Source organism: Lycium barbarum, chromosome 7 (genome assembly GCF_019175385.1).
Source record: "Lycium barbarum isolate Lr01 chromosome 7, ASM1917538v2, whole genome shotgun sequence".
Taxonomy (NCBI): Eukaryota; Viridiplantae; Streptophyta; class Magnoliopsida; order Solanales; family Solanaceae; genus Lycium; species Lycium barbarum.
This window is the reverse complement of record NC_083343.1, coordinates 40,652,336-40,664,265: the sequence shown is the minus strand read 5'-3', so window position 1 is coordinate 40,664,265 and position 11,930 is coordinate 40,652,336. Positions and strand designations below refer to the sequence as shown.

General features: G+C 39.1%; 1 protein-coding gene across 2 annotated transcripts; it reads right to left on the bottom strand.

Annotated features, from left to right (window-relative positions):
- Positions 1–7,103: 7,103 nt before the first annotated feature.
- On the bottom strand, positions 7,104–9,806 carry LOC132603410 (peroxiredoxin-2B). Of its 2 annotated transcripts, XM_060316459.1 has the most exons (4): positions 9,535–9,806; positions 9,368–9,447; positions 7,368–7,518; positions 7,104–7,311 (listed from the first exon to the last, which is right to left on the bottom strand). In XM_060316459.1, exons 1-4 carry the CDS (start codon positions 9,687–9,689, stop codon positions 7,287–7,289), a joined length of 411 nt encoding a protein of 136 aa, XP_060172442.1. In that variant the 5' UTR covers positions 9,690–9,806; the 3' UTR covers positions 7,104–7,286. The 2 variants fall into 2 exon arrangements, with proteins under 2 accessions (XP_060172442.1, XP_060172440.1); XM_060316457.1 differs by having other exon boundaries at positions 7,104–7,518; positions 9,535–9,799.
- Positions 9,807–11,930: the final 2,124 nt, after the last annotated feature.

Below are 11,930 nucleotides of genomic sequence, written 5' to 3'. Positions count from 1 at the left end.
AGATAATGGACCTGTAACCACATCTAGGGAGGACTCGAGATCCTGTTGTCTGGCTAAAGCATACACACGGGCCTGAGTGGCACCTGAAGTAGATGCTCCCCCTCGGCCTCTACCTCGGCCTGCTGGAATCTGGGAAGTCTGCCCTACCGGGCATACTGAAGAAGAACCAGCCGCTGATCTTGTGGGCTGAACCCCAACTCTACCACTCATCGACGGGATATCTCGCATTATATGCCCAACCTGGTCGCAAGCATAGAAAGCATCCGAACCTTGGCAACACTGTCCGGAATGCAATCTACCGCACTGGCTGCATCGCAGTAACGGGGGTCTCTTCTGGCTATAATCTCCCCCAAACTGAGAATATGAGGCCCTCGAACTCTGACCCTGTCCTGAATGAAAGGAGCGATCAAATCTCATACCTGCAAACCGTGGAGGTGCACTAGTCACCGACTGGCCTGAGTGTCTAGAATGTGTCTGCCTTGATCCCCCTCTATAATCACTTCCTGCCCCCATAGATCTGGCCCTCTTACTTTGCCTTCTATCGATATCACGATCATCCCTTTGCGGAGGTTGTTGTCCTTCTAAATTTTGGGCATGGTCTTAAATTCGAGAAATATCCATCCCATCTTGTAACGAGGCCATCAAACAATGCTTGAAAAAATGTGGCCCTAGGCCACTCACAAACCTGTGCACTCTATCTCCCATATCGACCACCATAGTCGGGGCATATCTAGCCAATAAATTGAATTGAAGGCTATACTCCCGGGCACTCATATTTCCTTGTTTCAAACATAAAAATCTATCCACTCTAGCTCGGCGGACCTCGGGTGGCAAATAGTGGCGGATGAAAGCATCTACAAATTCTTGCCACACGGGAGGAGGCGCGTTTTCTTTTCTTGATGCTAGCCAATTATTGTACCACAATACCGCCACATCTCGGAGTCTATAAGATTCCAACTCCACAGATTCAGTTTCGGAGGCATGAATAATCCTCAATGTTCTCAGCATCTTATCAATAAAACCTTGCGGGTCTTCATCCGGCTTTGACCCAAAAAACTCCGGAGGATTCAAACTCATAAAATCACGGGCTCTGGTACTAGCTTCCCGATCACTTGAACCCGTAGTCTACCGCTGTGCCTGGGCGGCAACTAATTGCGTCAATAAATGGATAGCCTCGGTCATTCATTGACCCGAAGTAGCCGGTGGGGGAACTGGAGGCGTAGGAGCTGGAGCTGAAGCCCCTTCTTGTTCTTCTATAATAGGTGGGGTGGAAGAAGCATTAGATGGAGCCTCATTATGTGATTCACCCTCTTCTACGTTCATTGGCGGGCTCCCTTTCTACCCGCTTTTTCGTCGTAGTCTTGCCCTTTTGGGCGGCTGTAGCTTTTCCCTTTGGCGGCATTTCTGAAATCATAGCACACTATTAGGGAGGAGAAAATCTTATAACACAGCTCTATCGCACGATCTCTTAAGATGAAAGATGGTCATTTTTCCTAAATGCCCTATAGCCTCCTGTTTATTAGTGTGGCGCGCAACACACCACAAACAAGACTCTACTAGACACGGCTCATAGACACTTCCTAGGACTGAACTACTCTGATACCACTTTTGTCACGACCCGACTAGGGGCCGTGACGGGTACCCGGGGCTAACCACCGAGCACCACTCATTCTATTACACATCATACTCATTAAGCGCTCTTTTATCACATTCATACTCAAATCATAGAAAAATCATTTTTCGTTTGGAAACATAATTACTTTTATATAAAAAATTCCTTCGGCTATCAAAATAATAATACATACACAATAGTAGCATCGTGAGACCATACTACCCACACATGCATATCTACGAGCCTCTACTATAGTGCTAGACATAGGGACGGGACAGGACCCTGTCGTGCCCAAAATATACATATATATACACAAAAGAATAATCAAAGGCACCTCCAGAACAATGGAGTGCTCTCAAGTCAGCTAATAGCTCCTACGAGTCTGGATCATCTCTCTGTCTACCTGTGGGCATGAACACAGCGTCCAAAGAAAACGGACATCACTACGAACATTGTACTGAGTATGAGAGGCATAAGTAACAATAATACGTCAATGAGATAAAGGAAACATCAAATAAGGAACAACCTGTAACTGATTGTCAATTATAAAAGAAATAATGCATGTTGGCTTACTTCATAATCATCATCATATCATGTATGCATATATGTATAAACTGCCCGACAATATAGGTACGGTGTGATAATCATTAGCCTGCATCCAGGCCTCCCGTGTCCGGGGTACCATCTCATGCCGCCCACTAGTGGTGTCTGCCCATGCCATCTAGACATGGTATATACGCTGCCCGCCTTAGCGGTGTCAGCCCGGCCATATAGGCGCGGTGTAATATCATCAACATGTACTCATCATAATGCACGCATAGAAACTCAAAGACAACTATAATTTATCGAGGTGACATAAGGTCGTGAACCCCCGATTCTATTATGGAGCATTTATAAGCATTCTGCCTCACCTTAAAGGAAATAGCATATAAGATGAGTGTATACAATAAACAACATCATTAACTTTGTAGGAACATCATATCATGAACTCTAGAATCTTTAGACTTAAGCTCATCATCATCATTATTGGAATCATAATGTATCTCTTATCTCATATGGCTATTCATGAACATAGACTCTTAGTTTTTCCAGGATGTAGGAGGTTCATGGAGAAGAAGGAAAAATCATGCCATGGGATTCATGCCTTAGAAATAAAGGACTAGCCTCACATACTTTTTTCGTTTAACTAATATATCGCTTGCTTGTTCTCCTTCAATGCCCACGTTTCTACCTTCAAGAGAATTCGCATTACATTGGCTAATCGATTACTTAAACCTGCTTACTAAAGATAAAGAAAATTGGGAAACATTTCCTTTGTTTATACAACTTTCCCCATATTCCATATCATCTCCCAAACATCAAGAACAACATTCACAATATCACAAGCAACAATCATCATTCATCTACATTATCCACGTTTCACAATTTCACTTCAATCTCCAAAATTGCGGTAATAGTTCACTATCGCGTTTTTTCACATATAATACTTACCCCATGTTCTAATTGTCATTTATAGCGTACTTATTTTCACAACATATCAATATTCATAATTCACCCCAAACTACTATTCAGCAATGATACTATTCCACATTCATGACCCATTTTCTTTGTCCTTCTACAATCCAAGTGTTTTAACTTTTCAACACCTTAAAAAACATGGAGTGATCATAAAAATAACCTTAGATAATGGAAGAATAAGCCTTGAGTGGAAATTCTCTTCTTGCAGCAAAACCCTAACTCACTTCCCTTGGGATTTCTTAGCTTAGATGAACTTTGATAGATTTCATACACTTGATTTTGTGGGTTTGACAAAGTCGATCATCAATTTCTCTTAGGTTCTTGTGGGTGAAGAGTGGAGAGAATTCTAGAGGATTCTTGAAGTGTGGAGAGTGGAATATGAAATGAAATAAATGAGGGAGAGGTCCTAATATCTTTTTAAAATCTATCCCGACCAGATTCTACGGACCAATATACGGTCCGTATAATTTATACTGACCGTATGTCTGGCCATAGATCTGGTCCAGTGAGGTGTGATATTCTGGGCTGATTATACGGCCAGACATATGGCCAGTATAATTTATACGGCCAGTATGTTGGGCCGTATAATGCCCAGTTCATCCGAACTCATTCTCGTTGACTCGTTTGATCTTCAATCCTTATGGAACCTTCTTGACACTTGATTAACACCTCAATACCAATCTAAGGGACATTATCACTCTTCTCCGAAACATCTTTAAGCCATCGTTAACCTGTCGCTCATAATTCTTACCCGACACGCAACATATCCTTTGCTTTCCTTGACAACCTTCTTCCCTTACGTCAAATGTCTTTGAACCTCGATTAGGATCATCAAATGCTATTTCTTACTTATCAAAACATCGTATACGTCGTGCCTTTCGCTAGCCTATTCACTGTGCGTTAATGGGATATTTTCCAAGGTATAACAAGCTGAAACTTGGAAAAAGTTAGAAGAAGTGCTCAAAGGCACGTAAAAGTGATATAAGCCCCATAAAACTTACGTCTTTCATTCCACCTTTCGGGGAAAGGCATGTAATCTGCCGGTTTAATTTCCTCGGTCTTAACCCGGACAAAACGCTCGTACCAAACCACGATTCTCCAAATGTTCGGGCCTATTTGAGCAAGGAATACTTTGTATGTCCGACACATCTCAAGGATAACCGGATCTATTGAAGGATTAAGCTTGAAGGTGAAAGGGTATGTATAAACATATAAAAACCCCTCCTTAAAGTCGGTGATTGATTCATCATAACCGAGAACAATAATCTCTATAGGGGGTTATCCCAGCCACATTTTGTTCGGACTCAGGGAAGGTGCTTCTCTTTGATTGAGGATAGATAACGTCTCACTTCAAAACCCCGGTCAGATTTCTTAACTGCCGTTTCGGCGGCTAATTCGTGGTTGAAATTGTATTTCAAGGGGATTATGTCGTTGGCCGTGGGTTCGAAGGAGCTGGTTTGTGCTTTGTCGCCGGGGCTGGCAACAGGTTCGGCAATCGGAGAAGAAACCGAAGGAATATTTTTGGAAGTAGAGTCGGTATCCATTGCCATTTCTTAAGTTTGGATGATCGGAGTATGAAGATATGAATATTTGAAGGCTAAAAACATGAAGATATGAAGATTTGGAGATGAACAGATGAAGTTAAGGAGGCTTAAAGAAGATTTTCCAGAAAATGGAGAAGATTTTGGGACCTTGGATGAATTTTCTCAACAACACTTCGAAGACACAGAATTTCGGAACAAAGATTCAAAAGGGAGCAAGAACAAAACAAGGTAATGAGATGAAGAGCGAAAGAAGGAAGAAAGATGAAAAGTGAAAAAATGAAATCACTGTAACTCCTTATATAGAGAAAATTTTGAGGCGGTTACCGAAGTCGTCCAACCAAAAGGAGACACGTGTTCGAAGTCAGAAAGATGTGACATGAAGGGACGTAAATTTGGAGCGGTTGGCGAAGCCATCCAACCAAAAGGAGACACGTGTCCGAAGTCAGAGAGACGTGACATGAAAGGACGTATCATTTCTCGGCTGTTTTCAAAGTAGAGACTTACTAAGGAAGTCACCGAGGCAATCGTTCCATTTCCTATCACTTGGATGAAACTTCGGTCCGAGAAGTGTGGGGACTATCTGTATACGGTAAAAATCGAATCAATTTGTATTCGGTAAGAACTGGGGGAAAGTTTACAGCTCACCGGTACGAGATCGAAGAAGCATGAGGTCGTTGGCCATCAAAAGGAACGAGGACCAGGGGGTCGTGAGCTCATTCAACTCAGTGTCAAAACTGAGGGTATGTTGATAGGCACAGGAAACCCGAGCCTGAAGCGAACACACTCAACATAGGCTCAGAGTATCCGTTATGGGCTAGGCCACGCATCATCTGACCGTTCCTCCATTTGCGCTGACAACAGTACGGGTGTCAGAATGACCGTACGGATGCCGCCTTATCCATTTTAGGGTTTTTTCTAAAAAGGTCTCTTTTAGATTGTACTAAGGCTCTTCTATTTGCAGCTAAAAATAGGGGTGTACCCTCTTCATTTTCAGGTTAGCTTTTTCATTATTCTTCACATTTGTAAGCTGAAAAGGTGGCAGTGGAACTTTCTTATGTGATTGGCTCGCTTAAAGAAGACAATCTCCAAAACCGGCCCAGTTCTCAGAATTTACAAACTTGGTTTCTTAAGTTTTCTTTACTATTATTTATCAATATATTATCATTTGCTTGCTATTGTTATACACTATAAATTAATCTAACCACATATCTTATCAACCACTTACAAATTTAATTGTTATCCATTGTCAAGGGTAAACAGGATCTAATATGTCAATTATATCCCTAGCACTTCCTCCGACCCCCAAAAAAAACGCTCAAGTTTGCTGAATATTTATGAGCGACAAATTGTCAGGAAACTCCCTTCAGTGTTACTAATATGGCTCATTCTTTCCTTAACGCTATTACGAGGAAAAGACCCTTATTTTCTCATAGATTTATACTTGTCGAGGCCTAAAGGTTTGTCACAAGTAAGAGTCTCCCATGGATATACTGATTACTCGTGTTAGGACATAAGCTGGAGAATGTTTGCCCCAGTAAAAGAGCTTGTGAGATAACTTTTCAACGGCAGAAACAGAAACATATACTTCGTCCGTCCTAAAAAAATTATCTTAATTTGTCTTGACACAGAATTAAAAAAATAAAAAATAAACTTTTAAAATGTGTGGTCCAAAAAAAATCTTAGATATTTGTGTAGTTGTAAATCATATCATAAAATTAAATTGTATCTAAATATAGAAATGTGTCAATCTTTTTTTAAAAACTAATAAGAAAAATAAGACAATCTCGTATATAAATATAGAAATGTGTCAAATTTTTGTAGAAAACTAATAAGGAAAGTAAGACAATCTTTTTTAGACGAAAGGAGTATTAATTTTGCTTTCGGAGCTCAGTTCTTTATATAAGAGGTTTTGTTTTTTTCGGCACAATAAGAGAGTTATATTCGTCCATGAATAAAGTGAATAAAAATGGTGTTACGTAGATACTCGATTCATATGATAGAATCAACGGGTTTTTGAAGATTTCTACCACTGAGGATCCTTGACTGTGATTTCTGAACTAGTGCTAGTTGAGTTAGGCACATAATAAAAAATTTCCTACCATTAGCTAATCCACATTTTCTGAAAGAGATGCGATGAGTGCAGCGTCACTCAAATTTGTTCTGTCAAGCCTCGTTTGCATTGAACTCTGAATTTATTCGAAAGTTGGTTGGAAAACTTAGGAGTAAACTTTCCCTTGAGATAAAATCTATAGGCGAGTTGGAGGAGGCATCTTAGCTTTGCACCAAAATAAACTACACGAAATTTCAAACAATTTGTGTTCATAAAATATTTTTTTGTTTTAACAGTACTGTGCAAGATCAACTTGCACCCACCTCAACCTGGACCAATTTGCATATTGCCAATTTCATTGCCTCCAAACACACAGACGAGCAGGTAATCGATGCACAAGCAGATTTTATTTCCAAAAAGCATTCACACGATGTATGATATTACGGAACAGAAGCGAGTAAATATAACACCAAAAACATTATTGGCATACATTCCAGAAGTTCAGTATAGAGACAGAACACGTCGGAGGCAGTAACAAACTTAAAGAGCCTTGAGGATTTCATCAGCACCGGAGACCGTGAACTCCCCTGCAGATTCAACGTTAGCAACTTTCACCTTAAGGTCATCAACCAAAAGAGCATACCTTCGTGATCGAACGCCAAGCCCCTTTTCCGACAGATCAAGCTCCAGCCCCAGGGAATGGGTGTACTTTCCAGCTCCATCAGCAAGGAATTTTACATGTTTGTTCTCGGGGTAAGTTTTTGCCCAGGCCTTCATCACAAAGGGGTCATTGACTGCAGCAGTAATGCAAACATGTGAGAACATCCCTTATTAAGCAGAAACAATAGGCATGATGGACTGAAAAAATGACACTACCATGCAGAGTTCCTTTTATTAGGAGTTTAGATTATATTCTGTTCACCAGAAGAAATCATTGGCTCTTTCTGTTTACAAATTAAAGAGTTTTCCTTTAGTTTCCACCTGCCGAATGTCACCAACTGTAACAACTCAAACCCTTGTTCTGAGTATTTACGTTCAATTTTCATGTTTGAGGTCTTGGATGAATTAAGTTTTAGGACTTGTTGGCGTGGTTTCGTTGGTACCCAAGGAGCTCAGGTGGATTTCAGCATCATTGGAGGCAAGTTCAGATATTAGAGAAAAATGCAGGAACACACTCTGGTGTGTGCGATGTACAGGGCAAGCAACCTGTTTGCCATGAGGCACGTGGCGCACTAGGCATGGCCTATCCTTACGTACATACCAAGACGTGATAATCTAACAATCCTAATTGGCACAACTTTTAACTCAACAAGCCAGCTTCATTGGCTATCTACATCTACGCTCTTTTCCCCTCCATTACTTATAATTGCAGAAAATTATCAGCAGAGTAAAACAAATGGTCAGAGAACAAAGCTGTCCCTACTTCTGAGCCTTCTAATGAAATATGAGTTTCTTCCTGTAAATTATGCAACAAATGAAGCATAAAAACTTTGCAGAACTCCACATTAAGCACACGTAAAGGGAAAAGGTGAAAAGAGATGAAGCATGATGGTCGCCACGCAGTCAAGAACTAGATGGTAGAGGGCGTTCTAGAAGAACAATAAGGAAAGAGAGGATTAACACCTGAGAGTATTCTCAAGTCTTTGTGCTTTTTATTAAGAGTACAGAAATGCAAACACATATATTGTTTCCCAGAGCTTTAAAATTGCATGAGGATTAAATCTTGAATCTTTTGAAACAAAAAGACAAAAGAAACACATAGCTTCCAGATTTTTAGTGCTGAAACTCAAAAGAAGCAACTAATCAGAATCATGAGTGACTGAGACCTATCTTTTACTCTAGTGATGAGAGTCACAGTATAGGAACAAATCTTCTAAGCATTAAGAAGCTACAACCAGATCTGCGGTGAATTTATAGAAGTTTTGCAATCAAAACTGACACCAAACATGTAAAGGTTCTCAATTCGTTACAGCAGGACAAGGGATGATAACCTAGTGACCTCCACCCACAAAATGAGGTTGGCAGTTCGAGCCTGAAAGTGGGAAAAGTCATCGTTGGGTTCCTAGGCACGCTATCACCCCCAGAGGGATAAAACTATCACATTGTAAATGTATGATAAGGAAGAGAAAACATTCATCTCATTTTATTCTTTGGTTGGAGGAACTAGAATGTACCCTGCTTCTAAATTTTTTTTCCCCAATAGGTGCTTGGATGTACCCTTTTTCTAACACCACAAAAAGGTGTCTCAAAGGAGGGGGCGAATTAGCGAGGTTTCATTTTTACTCTCAGGATTGTTGGAGACGTAAATTAAATAAATAAAAATGTCCCACCTCAAATACTTAAAAATTTTAGATGAGCCAATTCAAAGAAATGATCAAAATGGTCCTCAATATCTGGTCTTTGATTCTATTTGGTAATTAATGTATAAATCGGGGGGAAACGGTCCTTAATATATTCCAAAAAAGTGATTAGTTTAGTCCTAAGAAGTAAGACATATAAGTAAAGACAAGAAAAAAGGAACTTGTTGAAAATGTAAATTATAGCCCTAATTTCAAGGGGAAAAAAGTCAAAACGTCTTGGTGAATAAAAAACAAAGAAACAAAATTCTAAATCATAGATGAGAATTAAGAAGAAAAAACAAACCACTGATGCAGAGGATTTCATCCACGCCCTTTGACTTCAACTCATCAGCCTTCTCAATAAACCCAGGCACATGCTTAGTGCTGCATATATAAAACATTGATCAATCGATCGGATCCATTACAAAACGTAAAGAAAAGGGAAGGAAATGAAAATAGAAGAAGAGGAACCTGCAAGTGGGAGTGAAAGCACCAGGAACGGCGAAGAGAATGACTTTCTTGCCCTTAGCAAGTGAGTGCACTGAAACGCTCTGCATCTGATCTTGCTCATCGAAGTAAGATACAGTACCATCTGGGATGACATCACCAACTGTGATTGGAGCCATTTTTAATTTAGTCGAGAATCTGTGAGGGTGAGCCAGTGAGGGTAGCGATGACAGATGTATATGTTTGGGGAGGAAAAGGGTATTTACATTTAAAAAAATACTTATAAGGTGGATTTAATAAGAGTTTTCAAGTCCGCCCAAAGATATGGTAAGGGGTGATATTTATGGAAGGAAATCAAATCAATTAAGTTGATTTTTAAACGTTGAAATCAAAGTAAATTAATGGCTTAATGTATATGCGGTGTCCCAAATTTATCTTTTTATTTTATTTTTCCACCTTGATTAAGTTTTGTTCTATTGAACCCTTGAACTCGTCCTCAAGTATGTATATCAAACATAATAACACTTACATATTATTTCATCTTCAATTAGCAACATGCTAATATATATTCTATTTTTAATTATGCTATCTTTTAGCTAAGATTAGCAGCAATTGAGGGGGCAAAAAAAGAGTAGCTCTAAATTAAGCTAACAATGGAAGAGCAGAACCAGCAGAAACCGACACATCCATGACCTAAAGAATAACTTACCACATGTATAAAATATTACTCCACCTTCATTTCCCTAATTTAATTTCCGTTTCTAATAAAAAATAGATTTAGGGGGTTTGATAGATTCACTTGAAGACGAGTTCAGGGGTTCAATAGGAACAACACTTAGTTGAGGTGGTCAAATGAAAAAAAAGGACAAGTCTAGGGGGCCGCATATACATTAAGACTAAATTAATTAATAGTCTGTTTGGTCAAAAGTGATATTTTTTTCCAAAAAGTGCTTATTTTAAGAAAAATGAAATTTTTGGTCACACACTAATTGTTTGTTTTAAACACTTTTCAAAACTAGTATTCATACCCGCGCGATACGCGGCCGATCAAAGGAAATTAATCATAATATATTATTATCTTATTTGTCTGATATAAGAAAAATTTGTCATACCGCATTGACAAAAAATCAATAAAGTTGTCAAATATTAAATATAATTATTAAATCAGTTGTGATATTAAGAATTAATTGCTAATTAGTTGATTTCTATATATTTGTTTAATTTGTCAATACATGGGAGCATAATTTTTATCTTTTAATTAAAAATTAAAAATAATCTGTGTTGACACATAATTTTTGACCTCCCGAAATATATTTTAAGTGCTCGGAGTCCTTGGACAATAAATAAAACCAGTTGTGAACCCCTAAGGGGGTGTAGGTAATTTTTATGAAATTATTTGGGACAAACTTCACCCTTGGAGTTGATAAAGAAACATCTGAGGTATTTTAATTTTGTGGAAATTTATTTTGAAGAAATTTTATTACTCGAAGGGGGCAAGAAAACCCTTTTTGGATAATTGTTTTTTTAGTTAATTAAATCAGGAAAATTAGATTAGTGAGCAATTTTATTCCAGTTTTATTGTCCAAGGAATTTTGAGTAATTAAAAGGAGTGACCATTTTACCCTTTGAAATCCTGATTCTGCGCGCATTTGCGTAATCGATTAATTTTCTCAAAGACGGTATCTGCAAAATGATTTCTTCTTCTTTTTTAGGGATTGTATTCTTAAATTATTTAAGTCCTATTGGACTAACAATTAGTTTTTTCATTATTTATTTATGAATTAGTCTTTTTTTCCCCAGCCTCTATATATATATGCATGCATATACACCATGTATATATCAATACACATGGTGCATATATATATATATGGGACCAGGCCTTTTTTTAAAAAAAAAAAAAAAAGAACGGTTGGACCAGGCCTAGTCCAAAAGGACCGTGACCGGGCCCACTTAACAATTAAAAAGGGGAGGGGGGTGAGAGTACTCCTCCCTGCTCGTTTTATTTCTTTGCCCTAGGGGCCTCGGTGTAAATGAGAGAAGAGGGAGGCGGCTATGGGGCAACCCTAGCGCTGCTCCTCTGTCTTCCACCACCTACCCACCATTATTCCCGTCGTGTCCCATCAAATTGAAGCGAGGAGGAGGCAAAGCATTCAATGCTTTGTCCTTCTCCCCCCAAAATTCGGCCAAACAGACCCTAAAGGTATACCCACCCCCCTTATTTTATGTATCTGTTAGATTTGAGTTGTTTGGGACCTTTGATTTCCTTTTTGCTTTATATCTGAGTTGTTGATTTAGGCTGGTGTGTGAGACTTGCACAAAACTTGCAAGTCCCACATCGAGTTTTTGTAGTTTTAAACATTTTTGGGGTTTCTATCTATTCACGAAAGAAAGGGTCGGGAAAATTTAGAAAACACTGAGGA

Excerpts from the sequence above, each read along its gene's own strand:
- LOC132603410 (XM_060316457.1), bottom strand. The coding sequence starts at position 9,689 with ATGGCTCCAATCACAGTTGGTGATGTCATCCCAGATGGTACTGTATCT. Across the intron at positions 9,448-9,534 it reads GCTTTCACTCCCACTTGCAG|CACTAAGCATGTGCCTGGGT; the intron begins GTTCCTCTTCTT and ends TTATATATGCAG. Across the intron at positions 7,519-9,367 it reads TGAAATCCTCTGCATCAGTG|TCAATGACCCCTTTGTGATG; the intron begins GTTTGTTTTTTC and ends TTACTGCTGCAG.